The sequence below is a fragment of the Silurus aristotelis genome (assembly GCF_946808225.1).
Source record: "Silurus aristotelis genome assembly, chromosome: 12".
Taxonomy (NCBI): domain Eukaryota; kingdom Metazoa; phylum Chordata; class Actinopteri; order Siluriformes; family Siluridae; genus Silurus; species Silurus aristotelis.
In genome coordinates this window covers 10,052,872-10,074,371 of record NC_139585.1, presented here as the reverse complement: position 1 = coordinate 10,074,371, position 21,500 = coordinate 10,052,872, and the positions used below count along the sequence as shown (strand labels likewise).

The 21,500-nt window shown below is 36.9% G+C and overlaps 2 protein-coding genes and 1 long non-coding RNA gene across 8 annotated transcripts in view; 1 reads left to right on the top strand and 2 right to left on the bottom strand.

The window, feature by feature from the left end:
- Positions 1–5,285, top strand: part of glud1b (glutamate dehydrogenase 1b) — an 18,378-nt gene extending 13,093 nt beyond the window's left edge. The window contains exons 9-13 of the mRNA XM_083556560.1: positions 451–531; positions 719–842; positions 2,899–2,990; positions 3,684–3,746; positions 4,271–5,285. Of these exons, the coding sequence (XP_083412686.1) occupies positions 451–531; positions 719–842; positions 2,899–2,990; positions 3,684–3,746; positions 4,271–4,390 (480 nt within the window). The 3' untranslated portion in view covers positions 4,391–5,285. The remainder of the gene's footprint in view (positions 1–450; positions 532–718; positions 843–2,898; positions 2,991–3,683; positions 3,747–4,270) is intronic.
- A 6-nt stretch (positions 5,286–5,291) lies between these two features.
- On the bottom strand, positions 5,292–18,374 carry sncgb (synuclein, gamma b (breast cancer-specific protein 1)). Of its 6 annotated transcripts, none has more exons than XM_083556671.1 (8): positions 17,856–18,374; positions 14,056–14,097; positions 13,831–13,958; positions 10,389–10,433; positions 6,476–10,276; positions 6,196–6,415; positions 5,785–5,856; positions 5,292–5,619 (listed from the first exon to the last, which is right to left on the bottom strand). In XM_083556671.1, the coding sequence occupies exons 1-5, from the start codon at positions 17,974–17,976 to the stop codon at positions 10,268–10,270; spliced, it is 345 nt and encodes a 114-aa protein (XP_083412797.1). In that variant the 5' UTR covers positions 17,977–18,374; the 3' UTR covers positions 5,292–5,619; positions 5,785–5,856; positions 6,196–6,415; positions 6,476–10,267. The 6 variants fall into 6 exon arrangements, 5 of the variants coding, with proteins under 5 accessions (XP_083412797.1, XP_083412793.1, XP_083412794.1 ...); XM_083556667.1 differs by having other exon boundaries at positions 6,468–10,276; positions 17,856–18,293; XM_083556668.1 differs by having other exon boundaries at positions 6,472–10,276; positions 17,856–18,293.
- Positions 12,968–13,381, bottom strand: LOC310735060. Its single transcript, XR_014536214.1, has 2 exons — positions 13,266–13,381; positions 12,968–13,222 (listed from the first exon to the last, which is right to left on the bottom strand). It is a non-coding gene; the product is annotated as an uncharacterized lncRNA (long non-coding RNA).
- Positions 18,375–21,500: the final 3,126 nt, after the last annotated feature.

The following is a 21,500-nucleotide window of genomic DNA, read 5'->3' as shown; positions in this document are numbered from 1 at the left end:
CAAAGTAGAGATGTGACACTTTTTTTTTGGTAAATAATTAGTCATGTAAAATATAGTATAACAACAAATGAATGAGTATATAGTAGACGATCAAGAAAAAAAAGTACAGGTCTGTGAACTTTTATTTACATTCAGTATTAGCTTGTTTTGGAAATGTCGCATACACTTATCAAGAGAATTATGGTCTGATGCTCCTAATATAAAACCTCTGGATCTGTAGCCCAGAACTTTAACCAGTAAAGCCACCAGGTCTGTACTATAAATGGGTCTTGTTTCTCTCTGGTATTATGTAATGATTGTATGTGCAGATGTGTCGTTTTGCTCCACTGTTCTAGAACCAGTATTAGAATGTAATCAATATGCCATCTCTCACTATCCAATTCTATTTGCCTACCATTGTGTTTGTGATTAGCTTGATACAGCTTTGACCTGTTCATTGTGGTGGTTTAGATCATTGCTGAAGGAGCTAATGGCCCCACTACACCAGATGCTGACAAGATCTTCTTGGAGAGGAACATCATGGTCATTCCGGTAAGATTATCTTCTAAAAGTGCTCGGAAGTAAACACTAGGCTGATATTTGCAGTTTTTAGGTCAAACATGAACATTCTTACTCTGTTGCTGTTAGGAGGTTTTTCCAGGTTGCTATTTATACCAAAGGCTATTTAGCAAGATAAATGAATTACTGAACTTTGTGTTTGCTTTTGATCTAACTACAGGACATGTACCTAAATGCCGGCGGTGTGACTGTCTCCTACTTCGAGTGGCTGAAGAACCTGAACCATGTCAGTTACGGTCGTTTGACCTTCAAGTACGAGAGGGACTCCAACTACCATTTACTGAGTGAGTATTATACAACCTGCATTTATTACAACATTATAATAAAATTTACACAGTTTCTGCCTAATTTCGTCAAATCAAAATGACACATTAGTTGATCTGAGTTTAATCAGTGTGTCTAAGACAGACATTAAACTCCTATAATTATTTGAAGACAATAAGGAGAAGAAAAATAGGTGTTGTCTGTTTTTTGGTCTTTATTTGAATGAGTTTTTTGGGAGGTGCTGCATAGGCTGTTGAACTGGAACAAAATCATTGCATTGTCTATGCTACATTTAAGAAATTATTTATTTATCTCCAGTAACATGATGTGCTCTTTGCAGCATCTTTGTTTACTAGTAACCAGGCAGTGCTGAACTAAAGAACCAGATTCACTTTTTTAATCCGCCCTGCACAACACGCTTTACAACCTATATCTCGCCTTGGACTCGTTTGTCTACATTTGAGTCATCGGGGTGGTGCAAACCCCCCATTACCATTCCTCCCTTCTCAATTGAATGTGCTTTTGCAGTCACTTTTTTTTTCCTGTTTCTTGTCTTTTTCACTCTCTCACTTCTTCATGTAAATCAAATAAGCCTTGCTGGCTGTTGTGTTGATAGAACATCAAAGGTATGAAGTTTTTAAGAGGAGGATTATCAGAAAAGCCTAGTGATCATTTTGGTTTTATGGGATTTTTTTTAATGCAGTGTAGCATATACGGATAATTGTGGTGTAACGGTACACATATTTGTACCAAAATTATTCAGTACAAGAATTTCGGTTCAGTTCATGTGTAACGAATGCAATCCTGCGTTAATAAAAAAACGACAAGCAATTTCATGGTTTGCATTTCTTCCCCCTAATTGTGCAGAAATCGTACGGAACCATGACTTAAACACTGAGGTACGAACCGAGCCATGAATTTTGTGTATTGTTACACCCCTAATGGATAGAGGAACATAGTATTTGGTAAAATTGTTTGGATCACGTCATGGGTCTATTTTTCTGCCCTTCTTTGCCATTATATTTCTGAAAAATGACAGAAATATAAGAATTGTATATCTGCATGTCTGTTCCTGTTAAAAGAAGGAAAAACACCATTACACTAAACTTTGATATCTTAAATCGTGATCTTGGTCTTGGTGCAGGCTGCATGTAGTTTTAATTACAGGGAATTGAATAATATCCTTTCATAAAGTTTACACAGCTTACTGTATTATGAGGCAAAAACTTCTTCTTCTTCTTCACTGCCCTCCCTCTCATTCACACACATGTACTCTGTTTTACTCCTACTCACTTTCATTCCCGTTCTCTCCAACGCATACCTCCACCTCTCCAGGCTCTTCTCAACCTGCTCCCTACACTCACTACAAATAATGTTATCCGTAAACATCATAGTCCATGGAGACTTATCCATCACCACTGAAACAGGAAAGGGCTCAGAGCCGATCCTTTATACAGTCCAACATCCACCTAGAACCAGTCTGTCATTCCTACTGCACACTTTACTGCTGTCACACTGTCCTCATACATGTCCTGCACCACCCTCACATACTTCTCTGACACACCTGACTTCCTCATACAATACCACAGCTCCTCTCTCGGCACTCTGTCGTACGCTTTCTTTAAATCCACAAACACACAATGCAATTTCTCCTTACCTTCTCTATACTTCTCCATCAACATTCCCAAAGCAAATAATGCGTCTGTGGTGCTCTTCCTCGGCATAAAACCATACTGTTGCTCACAGATGGTCACCTCTCCTCTCAGCCTGGTTTCCACTACTCTTTCCCATAACTTTATAGTGTGACTGATCAACTTAATTCTCCTGTAGTTACTGCAGGTCTGCACATCTCCCTTATTCTTACATGACCATTTCATTACCATATCACATTGTTAATTTACCCAATTGTACAAAGATCAATACTGTAAATCATATTTTCATTTTTATTGTCAGCCTGGGGTTGTTTAATGCTCGGTTTATTGAATACTCCTGCATTCCCATCATCTGAACTCTCCTGCAGCTCTTTTGTAAGAAATCACACATCATTGTACTCAATCTTACGTTTATATCTTCCAGTGTCTGTGCAAGAAAGTCTTGAGCGGAAGTTTGGAAAGCAAGGTGGCCCCATCCCTGTGGTTCCCACTGCAGAATTCCAGGCCCGTGTAGCAGTAAGTATCAGTGTGTGTGTGTGTGTGTGTGTGTGTGTGTGTGTGTGTGTGTGTGTGTGTGTGTGTGTGTGTGTGTGTGTGTGTGTGTGTGTGTGTGTGTGTGTGTGTGATAGAAAACAATAATCAGATTTTTCTGATACTGTATCTGATGTTTTTCTTGTTTTCTCAAATAAGTCATGTCATGCATATTAGGATTTTATCAAGGTTGAGATCATCCCAAAAAATCACAGCAAAATAATCATTCAAAACCTATTTATATCTGATTCCATGAATCATTTGAGCCAAGTTAAGCAACCGTAAATACAGCTGGTTCTCCAAGCCATGTTTAACAACAAAAGCCTCACCCAACAGGTGACACCCATGCCCTGTGAATGACAAGCTGGTCTAATTTGCATATTAACTTGAAATGTCCCTCACTTTGGACAATCAGTGGTTCCATGAAGTGTAAATGCATGGAGTTTTTTTTTTTTCAGAATAAGATATAATTAGTCATAATATTAGTTCTCATTTAGCATCTTATATTCAGTATAAATGGGTTAATTAATGTTGTGTATTGGCTTTTTTTTAACTGCTGCACAGACTTTTAATGAACTAATAATAAACACCCATACTGGATTTACACAATAAATGAAGAATGAGTGCTGATCTATTTTATATACTGATCTAATACATGTTTTTTTTTGTAATGTGTAGGGTGCCTCAGAGAAAGACATTGTGCACTCTGGACTTGCCTACACAATGGAAAGATCTGCAAGGGTAAGTCATTCTGCATGACCTTGAGGTCATGATCTCTTTCTGTGTTACAAAATGAAATATAATAACCAAAATATGCCAATTGGAACATGTGAAAAATGTTTTCAAGAAGTGCAAATTAAAGGTTGTAGACCGCATTAATGATCGCTCGGCAGTCTGTGAAAAGCTGTTTTGATATCATTTGCAGATTAATTCAGGCAACTAGCCAGTTTTCTGATATAAAACTATAATGACAACGTGTTGTATTCAGTAGGTGTTAAATGTGTTTGAACCACAACCCTTGCTTTAGGCTTGTATGACTCTTCTCTGTGGAATGACAACCACAGTGTGTGCACATACCTCGTGCCGCCTTTATGTCTGTAATGTTGAACTTGCTTTAGCAGTCCTAAGCATCTGAGACAAAATTACCCACACTGATTAACCAGGTTTTCATAACCTTTCAGTTGGGAAGGCTTTAATCAATGTGTAGTTATTCAGCAATAACCAATCGTATTTTATTTGTAAAAAAAAAATTTTGTCTTTTGTAGCAAATTATGCGTACGGCCCACAAGTACAACCTGGGCCTGGACCTCAGGACAGCAGCTTACGTCAATGCCATCGAGAAGGTCTTCAAGGTGTACAATGAGGCTGGCCTGACCTTCACATAAATCCTCAATCTCCTCCCTCGACAAGATTCTTTCTCTGTAAACGGCCTTAGACCAACCCTGTGCCCCATTACACCACAACCTTTTGTTGTTGTTGTTCTTTTCAGGGTATACAGTGACACCTATAGTATCCCCAAGTTATTAAAATAAATAAAATGAAATATTAACTCTCCAATCTCATATTTTGCCAAGTTTTTCCATAGAATTCATTCTAATTCTGCTGTAATTTCTGTATCCTCCGGTTATATATGACATTTAATACAAGCTGCTAGTTATGTCATGGAGTATGTCATGAGCATCAATATACTTTAATGTTATTTAGTTCCAGTCAATCACATTACTGTTAGTTTTTTACTAATTTGTTTTTAACTAATGTTTGCTGTATTGGGTCGGCATCCATCATGCAAATGACATTATTCTCCTTCACCAGTTCCTCAAAACATTATTAGATTTATTTGTATTGTCTGTTATCCCGAAAAACTTGTGGCCCCCAACTTATGAGTATTGAAAGACAACACTAAAGATGCCTTAGACCTTAGAGCATTAGTTTTGTACTCTGAGGGTTTACCGTCTTTCTACCCGTAGTTTAACGTTCATAAAATACCACACATAGGAGAAATCCATCCAACACACTGGTCCTGTTCAGCAATTTGTCTTCGAGACATGCTAAACCTAAAATCTTCAGTTTAAATTGTCTGAATATTAAATCCAGTGGATTTGCTATTTGCTGACGCTCTGGAAAAGTGTGTGTGTTTGTGTATGTGTGTGTGGGCGGGTGAGCGTAGCTTATGGGGGAACAAAACCATTCACAAAACTCATCTACACCATCATGTGGAAATTTGTTTGGAAAAATTTGTATTGCTTATTTTTTGTTGTTGAGAATAAAGAAATGAAAACATCCATGTTTTAACTGAACACTTTATTCAAAGGATCTGGAATATGAGATAATCAGACAAAAAAGGTGCTTTTGTTCCATTACAACAGAAGTCAAATGTGTTTGGTTAATTTGATAGAAAGTGCTACAAAGCTCATGTAGGTTATAGATAAAGGAGAAGGTTGCTTTTTTTTGAAGAGGTACATTTATAAAAGCTTTAAAGTGCAAAATAAAAAGAATGAAATTCAATTAATCATCTTCTTCCCAAAAGCGAGTGCTTGATCTGCTGCTTTACCAGATGCCTGGTCCACTGCTGCTTTGGTGATCGCACCACCCACCATGTCCCCAATACCTGCAGCTATTATTACAAACAGTCAGACATGTACACAGTGATCCTAATTTTATTTCAACTTCATAACTCAATTTACCACTGTTTCCTTGCTAATAGTAAACATATTAAAATAGATATTAAAAAAAAAAAATGAACAAATAAGGATAATAGGCCAAATGATATCAGCATTACCTCCTGCTGGTTTCTTGTCCTTGCTCGCATTTCCTCCGATCGTCTCGTTAATTTTCTTTTTGGCAGCCCCAGCTTTAAACAATAAGTACAATGAATAAATTCAATTAGTACAATTAATATAACCCTGTGAAAGGACTTCTTAAAAGTGCATACTGAACACATGCAATCTATTATTAGCATCCGCAATGCCTATCAGCTATACATTTCATTGGACTGGAGCCTGTTTTGTAAAATGTAAATAAAACAATTTGTATGTAAGAATAGACAAAAGTGTAGATATTTATAATTTTTTAAATCATAATAATAATGGTGTTCTAACTGCATCACAATTAATACTTGTAAAAAAAAAAAAAATCCTATCTTGATACAACATTCATTCATAGATATGTTTAAATGCTTTGTTTTCCTTACCTGCCTGGTCAATGACCTTATTGACCTGTCCATCAATTCCTCCTTTGCCAAAGTCCATGTTAGTAAATTTAACAAGTTCAACAAGTGCTAAGTCAGTGTTTTCGTGTGTGTTTGTGTCTGTGTGTGTTAAACATAGACCAGCATACTTTTTATACATGCAAAACTCATAAACACACCCCTAAAGCACAAAACACAACCACTCACAGTGGTTCAGCCTATGCTACACACACACACACACACACACACACACACACACACACACACACACACACACACACACACACACACACACACACACACACACACACAGAGACTGCACAGTCTTTTTCCTTTTTTTTTTTTTATTTATTCAGCTGATAGTATTTTCATTGAAGCTCAAGTAAACGGTGTATTGTAGTCCACCTACTCCTGCTGGAGCTTTGTGTTTGATGACTGAAATCAAGGATTTAATTGAAATTATTATATACAAGTGATCATTAAGTACTCATTAAGTGGCACATTGACATAAAGAAGATATATTAGGTAGAAAAGGGAATATCATAATTGTAGTGCAATTGTGCTTAAGGCACAATTTTTTTATTTTTTTCCCTCAAAACATTGTTTAATGGTAAACTGGATGACACACATTCTCCATATGGGCGTTTTTTTTTATGTTGAACAGGAATTACAGGCTTTCCCTGTAAGGGTAGTGATGCCCTGCTATGGGAACTCTGGTTTTGTAAAGCATCATAAAAAAGATTTTCCAAACATACACTCCTGATTAGAGTCCACTGTTCTGCAAGTAATGTGTAGGATGTAAATGCACCATAAAGACAATAAACAAAACATTTAAATAAAAAATATTTGAATGAGATATTCAGGTGTCAAAAAATCTTGTTTGAACAGGACAGAGTTCACACAATCTCCCAGTGGGTTTGGCTCTCTTCTCACACGATGTCCTGTATTTGTGTTTGGGGTGCGGTGTGTAATTATTTTGTTTTGATGTTAGTTTCATTTATAGTCTATTTTGCAGTGTAAAGATCCTGAACCACCAGATCATATACCAGCTTCACTGATTGCTAACAGCAGACTATTCTACTATAGTTTATAACAAACCAGTGCATTAATGCAACAAATCTTCTGATCATCACCCGGTTTTCCTGCACATTGGATCTGGTTGAAACTGGAGAGGAGGAGAATATTATACATATTGTCAGTGATTACTTTTAAGGGAATTTTTTCGCTGAGCCTAGAATATGTTGTAGTTGTAGGAAAAAATTTCTTCGCAATAAACTTTGACTGAAGTGAGGATCAAGGTTTAATAGGACATCGTAATACATCCTTAATATGACTTCTGTAAGTAATAATACACTGACTGCAATTAATAGATAGTCAATTCTATTCACTAAGTAATACTGATTTATTTAAATTTAATGTCTCTATTAAAATGGCTCCTCCAGCACCTACACAAAGTAAACAAGATCACTTCAATCTTCCTGTTCACCTGCATGACTTGCAATGTTTCAATAATCCATTGCTTTCTATAGACAAAGCGTGGACAGTCACTTAATTCATTGCTTAATTCTGAAGAATTTTAATTTGCCAAACCTTATTTTCTGTTTAGAATTATTTGTTCTCCAATGTTGTTCTCCAATCCTGCAACTGCACGAGTCTCTGCCACCTGACTTTCACAGAAGTGGAAAAAGTACTCATTTGAATAAATAATGTGGCAAAATACTTTCGTACGTTAAGAGAAGAGTAACCTAAAGTTACATATTGTACTTACCTTCTGTCTGTATACTGGTCATGTGCATGACTAAAGCTACATTGTTTGGAAATCAGAAGTAAAATATCTATCATATAGCTTGAATCAGCCTAGCTAATTTATGTTATGTAATGAAATCGATGTCCTTATCCAGAGCGATTTGCAATGATCTCATTTATACAAATGAGAAGTTGAGGGTTAAGGGCCTGGCTCAAAGTCCCAGCAGTGGCAGCTTGGTGTTGCTAAGATTTGAACTCACAACTTTCCAATCAATATTCCAATGCCTTAACCATAGTTTACAACATTAAAGTAAAACATTTAAATGAGTCATACTTCAGAAAATAAAAGTATTTGGCTGAGGAAGAGCCTGGAGTGTCCATCCTCAAACCTTTACAGTCTATTTGCTGATCCATATTCAAAAACACATGAATATCTCTAGCATTCCCTTAAGATTCCCCTACCTTTCTGTACTAGACATGAAGTTTGTATATACTGATATTTTTTCTATAATTTTAGTGCTTCTCAAATGAAGTATAGCAATGAAGTATTTTCCACCCATGAATTTTCCAGCATTAGTTTGTGACTTTAGTCACAATTAATTAGTTCATTCATTCATTAATTTAGTTAAATAAAATTTTAATTATTTGAATTGCTTTTTACATACAAAAAGTTATCCTGAGTTCAATATGTATTTATTGGCAGGACATATACATATAAAATACCTTTGAAACTTAAAGTTTAAGGGCAAGTACAATTTTATTAACTGAAGTGCACCTTATATATAATATTAAAGTGATTAAAACCATTAAACAGATTTTATTCGATTTCAACAAAACTTTATTTCAGTTTTTAATTTCATTTATACTCTATAAAATAAGCTTTTCTGCTTCGATGCCAAATCAATCAGGTTTAGGTGTGTTTATGTGTGGGTGTGTGTATGAGTGTGTGTGTGTACATGCGTGTTTGTACGTGAATTTTCAAAAATTTATGTAAGGAAAAAAAATGGAATTTGTTTTCACATGTGTGACGATTCGAGTGCTGATAAGGCAACATGCAGTCTTCAGGTTCTGATGACTTCAAACTAAAAACACACAGCGACATTTGAAACATTTTTCCCTGCTAAAAGCCAACAAAAGCGTACACAGGCTGAGCTGGGACACAATATCTGAGGGGTTTTGTCAAGAGAATAAACAGATGAATAAAGTCATCAAATACATCTGGACATTCAGTTAATAAAACACAGTGCTAAAACATCATCACTGCAAATTTGCTACAGAACAACCCACTGACAAACTCTGCAGTGGTAGAACTATTGCTTCACATCACAGGCATTAGAAATCTCTGCTATGCTGGCACACCGAATTTACAACATGCGCTGCAGGGAAATCAAAATCAAATCGAATAAGATGGAATTGGGTTTTTTTTCTTCTCTTTTCTCCCTCCAGCTTTTATTTTATTTTCAGACAAACACTGCTTCTTTTTAATAAATAACAAATACTCACTTCTTGATTTCTGCCTTTTCACAAAGACAAGCAAAGGAATAGAAACATGTCTGCCAGTGCTACATGTACACTAAACAAAATAGTGTTGTATTTAAATATGGATAAATATCTATTTATTTCTTTATAGAATTCTCTATACAATAAATCTACTATTAGTGATCAAGCAAACACACAGATTTCACTTAGTCTAAGCTGAAGGAAAGTAATGGATTTGAGTTTACACACCTCATACAGCATCTTAAAGACAAAAATAACTCCAAAAATGACTGCATTCATTAGTTACAAGGATGAAACATTGACTAATTACATGCTTTAATGGATGTCTTGTGAAACGTAACCCAACCTTCACTTACATGATAATTTTCCCACACTGTATATCACTGCCCTTACTTGTTTAATAATTAATGTTACATACTTTAGAAAAATATGATGTAAAATGCTTGGTTTGTTCAATTAGACTGTCTAGATGAAGGTTAAATCACATTTCTGGAAGTCAAAAAACGCACCACAGTAATTTTCACACTACACATGATTTCCTCTTCATATATGCCATTTAACATAACATTGCTTGTGTATGAAATTTGTAACTGGAGCCGGGGGTGACAACATCAGCAGAACAGCATGACGACACCGACACTGGAGCTTTGAGGGAACGATAGCATTACACAGAACAAACAGGAGCCCAAGAAAAGGTTTGGGTTTTCATACACACGGAAACAATTTTTAAGAGATGTGTGTATAAGTGTTGATGTGATGCCTGGACTGGAGTGAGGAAGCTGATTGCGTGACAGAGGAAGGAAAAATGTGTTGGTTTCCGATTCCAGGCCTAATAACCCTGTTTGAAAGACAAAGTTGGAAAAGTTTTATTAGCATCAAACCTGTGTTGTAGATTTTTCAAATGATGTGTGATGTTTTCGACCGTGTTCGAGTGTTCTTGTGGTGTTTACCTGGCCTCCATCTCCACCTTCCATCCCGCCCTGTGAGAAATCCGACTGAGGACACACACACACACACACACACACACACACACACACACACACACACACACACACAATTACTTCTTTACTATCTTCCACTGAGTTTTTAATGTGTTTTGGCAATAGTAAATTGACTCGTCAGAGTTGTTGTTTTTTGTTTTTGCATTCCTATTTCTGAAAAATGTGTAGGTGTACTGACTATACTATATTACCACTGTGTGTGGATGAGTGTGAAAGTTGTGTGCACATTGTGCACTAGGTGGGATTCTAGTTATACCTGCTGCAAAATCTTTTTGACAAAATTTTTAAAGGTTCTGAATGTACGACCCTAACCAAGATGGTTACTGATCAATAAAATTGATTTTTTTTTTTTTTTTTTTTTTTATATATATAAAATGGAAATGTGAAGCAGAAACATCCATGTATCATCTGTGGAGATATTTGATATTTGCAAATATCTTTACTGATCTCTCTCCACTCTCTTCCTCCCTGCAATGCAGCTAGATGGTTCTGCTGAGTCACTAACCCAGGAATTTGGATCCAGACACCTGCTTTCAATTTTCTCAACTCTCACTCTGTCAATCGCTGCCTTTAGCTCAGCATTTTGTAGGACAGCCTACAACATCAGGAATTTCACGGAAATGAAAGCCTATTAGGCTTATTTTTTTTAGGGGCTATTTGACTTGAAGTATACATTTCCCCATATTGTCAATTTAAAAAACTGCAAAAATCTGGTATGGAAAAAAGACACAGACAGACAGACAGACAGACAGACAGACAGACAGACAGACAGACAGACAGACAGTGTACACCCACCATGTAGATTGGAAAACACAGAAGGATTAGGATTGCTCTAGTTGCTGCAGCAACATAAATCAGTGTCTAGATTATTTTAATTAACACATAAAACTATTAAAACTAACACTGAAATCTGAGACTTTGAGAATATTGAAGTGTATATCTGAATGTGGAAAAAAAAAGAACAAAAAGGGGTAATTAATGAGTTAGTATTGTCAGACTTGAGTAAGTAATGTCATACTTGTGACAGAAAATAATAGCAAGGTCTTTCTTGTTCATATCCAGTACTGTATTTCAATTATTTCTCCAGGTTTGCTCCATTCAATGCAGGCATGCAATAGAAGTCTGGTAGAGAAAATCAAGGCAATCACAGATGCAAGTTTTCATGCAACTGCTCTGCACTAAAATTATCATTATATTAATCATTTTTTAAATTGAAGCACTTTGCAATTAAATTCTTACATTGTAAATATAACAATCAATCAAATATAAATATACTAAAATTAAACATAACAGAAGGAAAATAAAGAAAAACAAAAGGAAAAACATTTCCAAAGCCAAGTTAAACCTTAAACATGTTTTCAGGATTTAATATGATACTGATACTGAATGTAAGTACCATCAGTGACATGTTTAGTATTCATTTTTTGGGGGCTATAATTCGGTAAGCATACCTACATTAACTAATGTTTCTTCATTTATAAACAAGTCCACATGAATTACTACTAATTAATTTACAGTAAATAAAAAATGTAAAGTAATTTATTCCTTTGTCTTTTGGTATGGGGTTTAATGTTTAATGCAATCAATCTCATCTGTTCCCTCTGGCAGATTAGAAGATAAAATGTTATTTCTGTTTTGAAGCAACCTTGCGGTTTAATAATGAAGTTGGAATTAATTCAATGGAAGAAAGCAGTGTAATAAACAAACAAGAAAATAAATGCACACTGATCTGAATATAGGTAAAAACAGGTAATGTTAGTAGGATTTCTTGGGTGTGACAGTAGTGATGCGACAAAACCGCAAGCATTGCTAGAAACTGAAAAGCACTGCAATGTAAGATTTTGTTATACAGCAGCTTTAGGACACCTATTCATATATTCAAATAATAGGGATATAAGCATACATTAGACATGCATACATCAGTATTGATGTTTTAATGAAGAGAAATATCATAAGCACAGCTCCATGATTTGTATGCTATATGTATATTAACTGATATTCTTGCATTTTGCTTCATCCTGTATGTTAGCATACATGCTTTGCATTCAGTAACCCATATCACCCATAAAATATTTGCATTCAGTAACCATAAACCTATATAAAAAAAGCACCTCATATATAGGTTCATCCTGTAATCAGCATGGTGATAAAGACAGACAGAAAACACAATATAAAAGAAACCCATACTTGTGTCTAGACAGTGTAAGGTTATAAAAAAAAATTGGACTTGAGTTACAGTATAGGATAGTTCATTTTTTATACTTGCTCCTACTTACTACACTGATCATGTCATTTTGAAATGTATAGAACTAAGATAAATGACACACACACACACACACACACACACACACACACACATATATATATATATGGGCTTAATATTTGGGCTGTTATTGCAAATTTATTTTAACGGCACTACTTTTATTAACATGCGATTAATGCAACCTTTTTTGTATTTAGAATTTTTTATTAGAATTTTTATTAAAAAAAATAAAATAAAAAAATATAAAAGGGGCAAAATTAAAACCTTCAATGCAACATTTATTCACGAAACTCTTTCTTTACTTAGCTATTAGAAATAAATACATAAACTCCAGCAAAAAAACAAAAAAAACCAAAAAACGAATCACTAAACATTTATTTAACCGATGCGCCAATTCTCAAAACAAGCACCAAAATCCGCCATGATTCTTCTTCTTCTTCTTTTACTTCTTCTTCTTTATTGGCAGTTCGCAGTCTTAAGTAGATCATTACCGCCATCTACTGTGGTAATGGATCAGAGACTTATAGCCCTATAGCCCTGACCAAGAAACCGCCATGATGCACACACCCGGCAATTAAAACCGTCTATAGCACTGCAGAAGTTTCGTATGGTGTTTTTTATGATTTAAAACCATTTAATTTACATAATTTACGTAATAAAAAAAAAAAAAAACATAATTACTTTACAAAGTTAAGGTACATTACAACAAATTGATCGCAAATAAATATTTGACAGCCCAAATATATGTGTGTGTGTGTGTGTGTGTGTGTGTGTGTGTGTGTATAGTATAATGGTGTTTTTAGACCTAGAATAATTATATCATTTCAAAAAGCATAATGTAAATGCAAACAAACTTTCAATATTGCACTGTAAAATGAATTAGCTAGTCTCTTAATTTCAAGCTTCTTGAAATTAGCTCCACCTCTTATCCATAATAGGCTGCTCAGTAACATGGCTAGTTTCAACCAATGCATCTGGTGAGTGGATAAGTTAATTCAATTTGCAATTCACATTATAGACAGCAGAGGGCCCTAAACATCATCTACTGTTTCTTTAACTATGGGGGAAAGTGTGTCATTTGCTGCCCCTGAGAAAGATAGCTATTTGTTCAGACTGATATGCACTTACTGGATTCACCAAGCCGGTTGATGCAGCTACGTTCTCCACTCCCTCCACAGTCTTCTGTCCCAAATCGTTAGCATTCGCCACTGCTGCATCGCCAACTATGTTTGCTTGCTCTGTATTCCTGTGTGTCACTGGTGCAGAGACAAAAAAAATTGAAGTATTTTTTTTACTAAACTATGGCAGTTATTTTACACAGTTAACCTATCACAAGCTATTGTTACCCCTTACCTGTGTTGACACCTGATACAACTCCCTCCTTTGTCTTATTACCTGCGACACAAAAGAAATCTGTTATTGCCTTGATGTTTTTCAGACAGAGTCATATAATTGCACTCATCAAACACTTTAGCAGGAACAGTTGCATGCCTGCTTAGTCATACAATTATATAATTAATCTATCATCCATTCAGTCTAGCACAATACATACTCTTTATGTAGCTACAGTTCAAGAACTTTAGTCAATGTTTATATCAAACCTCAAAATGAATAGAACAAATATGATCTCAATGACGTTGGCCGCTGGTAGGGCTGGATTAAACATAGACTTCTGATCCCCTGGTGTTTTTTTAAAGCACAATAGTCTCTAGAGTAAAACATGTCAAAAAAAGAATAGTCAACTTGGTTTGTATTAATGGAAGGCTCTGGTAAATCAAATCTGCTTGCACCTGTGGTGAACATGAAAAGTACAGTATGTGGATGGGCTACAAAATGTGTAGAAGACCACATTGAGTTCCACTCTTGTCAGTCATAACCATGATTGTGTGCCTACAGTGGGTACACATTCATATATATATATATATATATATATATATATATATATATATATATATATATATATATATATATATATATATATATATATATACATATATATATATATATATACACACACACACACACACACACACACACACACACACACACATTTATGTTTATGTATGTATATATGTATATATATATATATATATATATATATATATATATATATATATATATATATATATATATATATATATATATACATACATAAAGAGAGAGAGGAAAAGAGAGAGAGAGAGAGAGAGAGAGAGAGAGAGAGAGAGATAGAGAGAGAGAGAGAGAGAGAGAGAGAGAGAGAGAGAGAGAGAGAGAGAGAGAGAGATTTAAAATATATGTTTTATATATATGTTTTGGGGAATGTGTTACAGACTATCTACATGAGAAAACATGTATTTGCTGGCTGAAGCAAATGGCGTTCTGCTTGTTTCGTGACTGTCCACAGGCCTGCTTTCAGATGCTTCCCTGCTGATTAAATGGCAGTTACATAACATGCTCTAGGGAGGCTGAGAATATGGTTGAAGGAGAGGGGAGGAAGAAAGATGGAGATTGATGACGAGAGACCGAAACATCAAAAAGAGAGAAGGGAAAGAGAAATAAAGTTAGTGTGTGTGTGTGTGTGTGTGTGTGTGTGTGTGTGTGTGTGTGTGTGTGTGTGTGTGTGTGTGTGTGTGTGTGTGTGTGTGTGTGAGTGTGTGAGAGAGAGAGAGAGAGAGAGAGAGAGAGAGAGAGAAAGAGAGAGTGACAGTGACAGTGAGTGAGAGAGAGAGGGAGGAGGAAAGGCGAGAGGTAAAATGACAAGAAAACTAATCACTTTGTGTGTAATAGGAAGAACTAATGACCTTTGTGAAGGATGTGTTTATTAAGACTGAAGCATCTGTTTTTAATTTCTCTCACATCTGAATATAATGACACACCTCCCTACCTCTCTCTCTCTCTCTCTCTCTCTCTCTCTCTCTCTCTCTCTCTCTCTCTCTCTCTCTCTCTCTCTCTCCTCTCTCTCTCTCTCTCTCTCTCTCTCTCTCTCTCACAATATTTTTGAATCCATTTACTGTTCAGTAGGAGCCACGTGGTTCTGGCTGCCTAAGCGGGACTGTGTGACAAGCGTCTGCATGTCTGCACCTTCTGCACTTTCTATTCTTGTTATCCCTGAAAACTGCATCACACTGGCTTGCTCTCTTAGCCTACACTTACCCAGAAGCAGGAACAAATTCTTGATGGTTTTTTAATTTTCCTTAGGATAAATTGGGGCACACAATGTTTATTTAACTGCATTTAACCCTGTTGGATCCACAGGAATGCTTTCAATGTATCCTTAAAAAAATAGTTAGTCATGGGTTAGATTCCTGGAAGCGTAAAAAACAAGATGACCTGTTAAGGTTCCATAGAAATCCAACTCATCACTTATGACTTTAGCATCACACTACTCCACCTAACCAGTAGCCTCCACCTGTAGCTTCCACCTAACCAGTAGGTTGACATAAATGTTTTCTTGTGCTATGCATGATTAATCTGCACCATGTTTGAAAGGTGACAAATAACCAAAGCAATAGACATGTACAATGTGTAAAAACACAAAAGGCTAAAAAATATATAGGTCAGAACACATTTTAAATAGGTTACGGACTGGAGGGTTTTTAAAATCCTGTGACATGTTCATTGGGCCATAGCAGTGACACTCCACTCACAATGCTCTGTTCTGACTGTCCGGGGGTGTTCCTGGAGTGGGTCAAACCAAGGCATTTACTGCAGAGCTATACATTTTATCCAGTAAGTAATTCAAAGGCTTGGACACATTCCTATCCTACATCACACTGAATTAAAGATTAAACCACAGAAATGCAAAATCGTTTAGTATTATTGTAACCACCAGTATACTCGTAGTTCATCAGTTAACTCCAGTTTGCTTGTTCAGTAATAGTGCATAAGATTAGAAATAAATAAGCTCAAGCTTTGGAGAAATGACCTTGGTGAGAGGAGTGGTGCAGTCTGGAGAAACAGAGCACGCAGTCCTTTACTGCAGTGTTAGGACATTAATGCTGATGCAGGCTGGTAAGCATGACTGATTTAAATTGATTAGTTTAGCCTATTTAATTATAGAGAAGGTATAGATGAGCAATAAATCAATTCATAAAATACATTTCAAAAACTCAATTCTATGAATATTTAAATATGTTGCTTTCCATTGCCACGGTAGAGACATCAGTCAAGCCTGAATCTTGTGTAATGACTTTCTCGACAAGGCCACAGTGAAGATGCACTGTAGCGAAGATGTCCTTTTCATTTTTTTTTTCTGGTGCATTACATCACTGGGCAAATGAACATGTGGACACAGCTGGAGCTGCATGCCTGCCACACACCACACTGGATCTATCATTGTAGCTTATGTCACGATTTCAGTGGTAGTATAGCTACTCATCTCACACAGACTAAAAAACCCTGCCGCAGAGGCATGCACGCATGCACACGCAAACACACACGTGTGTGGGTTGGGGAGGGGATTGCTGCAGCAGTGCTCACTCGGGTACAGGGCTAGATGCTGCACAGAGGAATAATAATAATAATAATAATAAATATTATATTGTATCATATCATATCTAATTGTCTCACAACTCTTGTATGAATATAAAGCAACTGAAAAAGCATTCTGTAATGCAATATTCATAGAATATATAAGCTTAAACCTGATTATCCTTTTTTTTTCATTACTAGGATAAAAATATTTTTACACATCATTATAATTTTTTAGTCCCAATAAAGAATTTGTATTATTTTTTTCTTTTGCCATTGAACCCGATCTGCAATTCATTCCATTCGGTGGCATCTAAAATCCTATCAGTCCCTTTCTGTTCCTTTGCACTGCCTCTGCAGTACCATAGCTCATCTGCCATTGTCATTTCCTCTAGAACCTACCGAGCCATGCAGAAACTAATGTGCATTATCATATTTCTCAATTCCCATGAGACCCCTGGCATACACATTCATACACAGACACACATAGTGAATTGCAGAATGGAGTCATTAATCACATGCACCTTAGGGTTTAAGGAGACCTCATGGGACTCTTCTGGGTTCTTTTACATAACTGGCAGATCATCACCGGTGCCAGCACCGCAGTGTGTTATACGACATCAGAACACGTTAAAGCACTGCACCTGCAGCAGACCGATCATCCAGCTCTGCTCTGCTCTCCCTCCCTCACTGGCACTTACCTACATACATGACGCCCTCTTTGGTCTTCTGAGCCGCCTCTTCAACGCCAGCTTTGGTCTTCTCTGCGGCGGCCACCACTCCCTCTTTGGCCATGGAAAATCCCTTCATTAGTACATCCATCCTGGCTGCTGTGTATGGAGCTGTGGTTAAGATGTAGAAAACAGAGAGAGATAGAAAGATGGGACTGCTCTCTGTGGCAATGTGTGTGTGTGAGGGTTTGTGAGTAAATAGAGCCGTAGAGAGATAGAGAGAAAGAGAGCTGGAATGAGGGAGAGAGGATTATGGGGCAATTCTGTGCTCAAACAGAAACACACCAAGCCACCTTTGACGTAGAGATTGGTGTATCAGGCACGTGAGAGGAAGCGTGAGACTGCGAGGGAGAGGGAGAGGGAGAGAGAGAGAGAGAGAGAGAGAGAGAGAGAGAGAGAGAGAGAGAGAGAGAGAGAGAGAGAGAGAGAGAGAGAGAGAGAGAGAGAGAGAGAGAGAGAGAGAGAGAGAGAGAGAGAGAGAGAGAGCAGGCGCACCAGGACTGGATGCAAAGAGACAGAGCCTGCTGAATGCTGCAACGCATTTATGTCAGGCTGCAGCTTTAGACCACCCCCTATTTCACACACACACACACACACACACACACACACACACACACACACACACACACACACACACACACACAAAATGAATTGATTGTAAATGAGACACACTGATCTAAAATATGACACCAGCATAATACATTTCTTTCATTAAACAGGACATTTCTTGTTGATTGTTGTACTTGTTGCATTTGTGCTTTATGTTCTGTGACATCTGATCTCAGCAGTTTCAAACTGTTCCTTAGTTGCATTTGTAGGTTCCTGTTAGAATTCTCTTAGCATTTAATGGCTTTTCAACAAATAGTAATACTGATGATGTATATGACGAAGCTCTAAGAAAAAAACTCAATGATGAAATACAGCCATGTCTACAACCTGACCACAAAATACAGCTGAATCACCCTGTTTTCATCCCAGTAAAGGATGTGACTACACAGCAAATTTTAGTGTGCTGTGGATTGCTGAACATCCACCCTCTTGCTCAAAGCTGATTGGTCCATGACAGGTCAGTGGGTGGATTTGATGGAAACAGAGGCAGTCTCTCGAGGCCTGTAAGATGGAGTGAACCCTGATGGCAGGAGATGAGGTCTCGTTCTCTTTTTTTCCCCCAGACTCAATGCTAGGCTTCTAGTCGGCCAGCTGGCTACCATTATCACCAGACACAGCATGAGGAGAATAGCATCAAACACACAAAATTAAGCAGACTAAACATGAAGCATGTTTGTGCTCCCTTCTGCAGTGACTACAAACACGTCACAGACATAACACCCTATCACACTGCAGAAATACACTGCTGTACGTTGTATTACACCATGACACAGAGTTACCGATTCATGTACCATCATGTTTATATATGAGTAAAGCTCTTAGACACTGCCATTCACTGTCAACTAAACAACTAAACCAGATTTTTGTGAAATATGGTTAATAGTTTTTCTCATAGAATTATACATACAGTATTCTATGTATTATCTACATTTTGTTGATGTTTTTCATTTTGTTATTTTTACTGGTTTCATTACAGCCAAATCTTCAAAAAAGCTTGAGGGAAATACTGGTCAGTATATTAGACAGTGAAATATTTAATAAATTTTTTATATAAAAAGCCATCTTTTAAAGCTCCCACACTTTCTGTCTGTTAATGCATATACAGAAAGTGTGGGAGCTTTCAAAGATGGCTATATATATATATATATATATATATATATATATATATATATATATATATATATATATATATATATATATACAGTGAGGAAAATAAGTATTTGAACACCCTGCTATTTTGCAAGTTCTCCCACTTAGAAATCATGGAGGGGTCTGAAATTGTCATCGTAGGTGCATGTCCACTGTGAGAGACATAATCTAAAAAAATAAAAATCCAGAAATCACAATATATGATTTTTAAACTATTTATTTGTATGATACAGCTGCAAATAAGTATTTGAACACCTGTCTATCAGCTAGAATTCTGACTCTCAAAGACCTGTTAGTCTGCCTTTAAAATGTCCACCTCCACTACATTTATTTTCCTAAATCAGATGCACCTGTTTGAGGTCGTTAGCTGCATAAAGACACCTGTCCACCCCATACAATCATTAAGAATCCAACTACTAACATGGCCAAGACCAAAGAGCTGTCCAAAGACACTAGAAACAAAATTGTAAACCTCCACAAGGCTGCAAAGGGCTACGGGGAAATTGCCAAGCAGCTTGGTGAAAAAGGTCCACTGTTGGAGCAATCATTAGAAAATGGAAGAAGCTAAACATGACTGTCAATCTCCCTCGGACTGGGGCTCCATGCAAGATCTCACCTCGTGGGGTCTCAATGATCCTAAGGAAGGTGAGAAATCAGCCCAGAACTACACGCGAGGAGCTGGTCAATGACCTGAAAAGAGCTGGGACCACCGTTTCCAAGGTTACTGTTGGTAATACACTAAGACGTCATGGTTTGAAATCATGCATGGCACGGAAGGTTCCCCTGCTTAAACCAGCACATGTCCAGGCACGTCTTATGTTTGCCAATGACCATTTGGATGATCCAGAGGAGTCATGGGAGAAAGTCATGTGGTCAGATGAGACCAAAATAGAACTTTTGGGTCATAATTCCACTAAACGTGTTTGAAGGAAGAAGACTGATGAGTACCATCCCAAGAACACCATCCCTACTGTGAAGCATGGGGGTGGTAGCATCATGCTTTGGGGGTGTTTTTCTGCACATGGGACAGGGCGACTGCACTGTATTAAGAAGAGGATGACCGGGGCCATGTATTGCGAGATTTTGGGGAACAACCTCCTTCCCTCAGTTAGAGCATTGAAGATGGGTCGAGGCTGGGTCTTCCAACATGACAATGACCCGAAGCACACAGCCAGGATAACCAAGGAGTGGCACTGTAAGAAGCATATCAAGGTTCTGGTGTGGCCTAGCCAGTCTCCAGACCTAAACCCAATAGAGAATCTTTGGAGGGAGCTCAAACTCCATGTTTCTCAGCGACAGGCCAGAAACCTGACTGATCTAGAGAAGATCTGTGTGGAGGAGTGGGCCAAAATACCTCCTGCAGTGTGTGCAAACCTGGTGAAAAACTACAGGAACGTTTGACCTCTGTAATTGCAAACAAAGGCTACTGTACCAAATATTAACATTGACTTTCTCAGGTGTTCAAATACTTATTTGCAGCTGTATCATACAAATAAATAGTTAAAAAAAATCATTCATTGTGATTTCTGGATTTTTTTTATTTTTATATTATGTCTCTCACAGTGGACATGCACCTACGATGACAATTTCAGACCCCTCCATGATTTCTAAGTGGGAGAACTTGCAAAATAGCAGGGTGTTCAAATACTTATTTTCCTCACTGTATATATATATATATATATATATATATATATATATATATATATATATATATATATATATATATATATATATAAAGCTCAAATACCACTGACTCACTCACTCACTCATCACGAAATCTCAAAAACCACTGAACAGATTGCAATGAAATTTGGAACATACCTTCCTCTTGGGTCTTAGTTGCTCACTAAGAAAGGG

What these genes read in the sequence shown, in the direction of transcription:
- sncgb (XM_083556671.1), bottom strand. Translation starts at nt 17,976, where the DNA reads ATGGATGTACTAATGAAGGGATTTTCCATGGCCAAAGAGGGAGTGGTG. An exon ending in AGAGGGCGTCATGTATGTAG is followed by an intron (nt 14,098 to 17,855) that starts GTAAGTGCCAGT and finishes TTTGTGTCGCAG; the next exon opens with GTAATAAGACAAAGGAGGGA. An exon ending in TGTATCAGGTGTCAACACAG is followed by an intron (nt 13,959 to 14,055) that starts GTAAGGGGTAAC and finishes TCTCTGCACCAG; the next exon opens with TGACACACAGGAATACAGAG.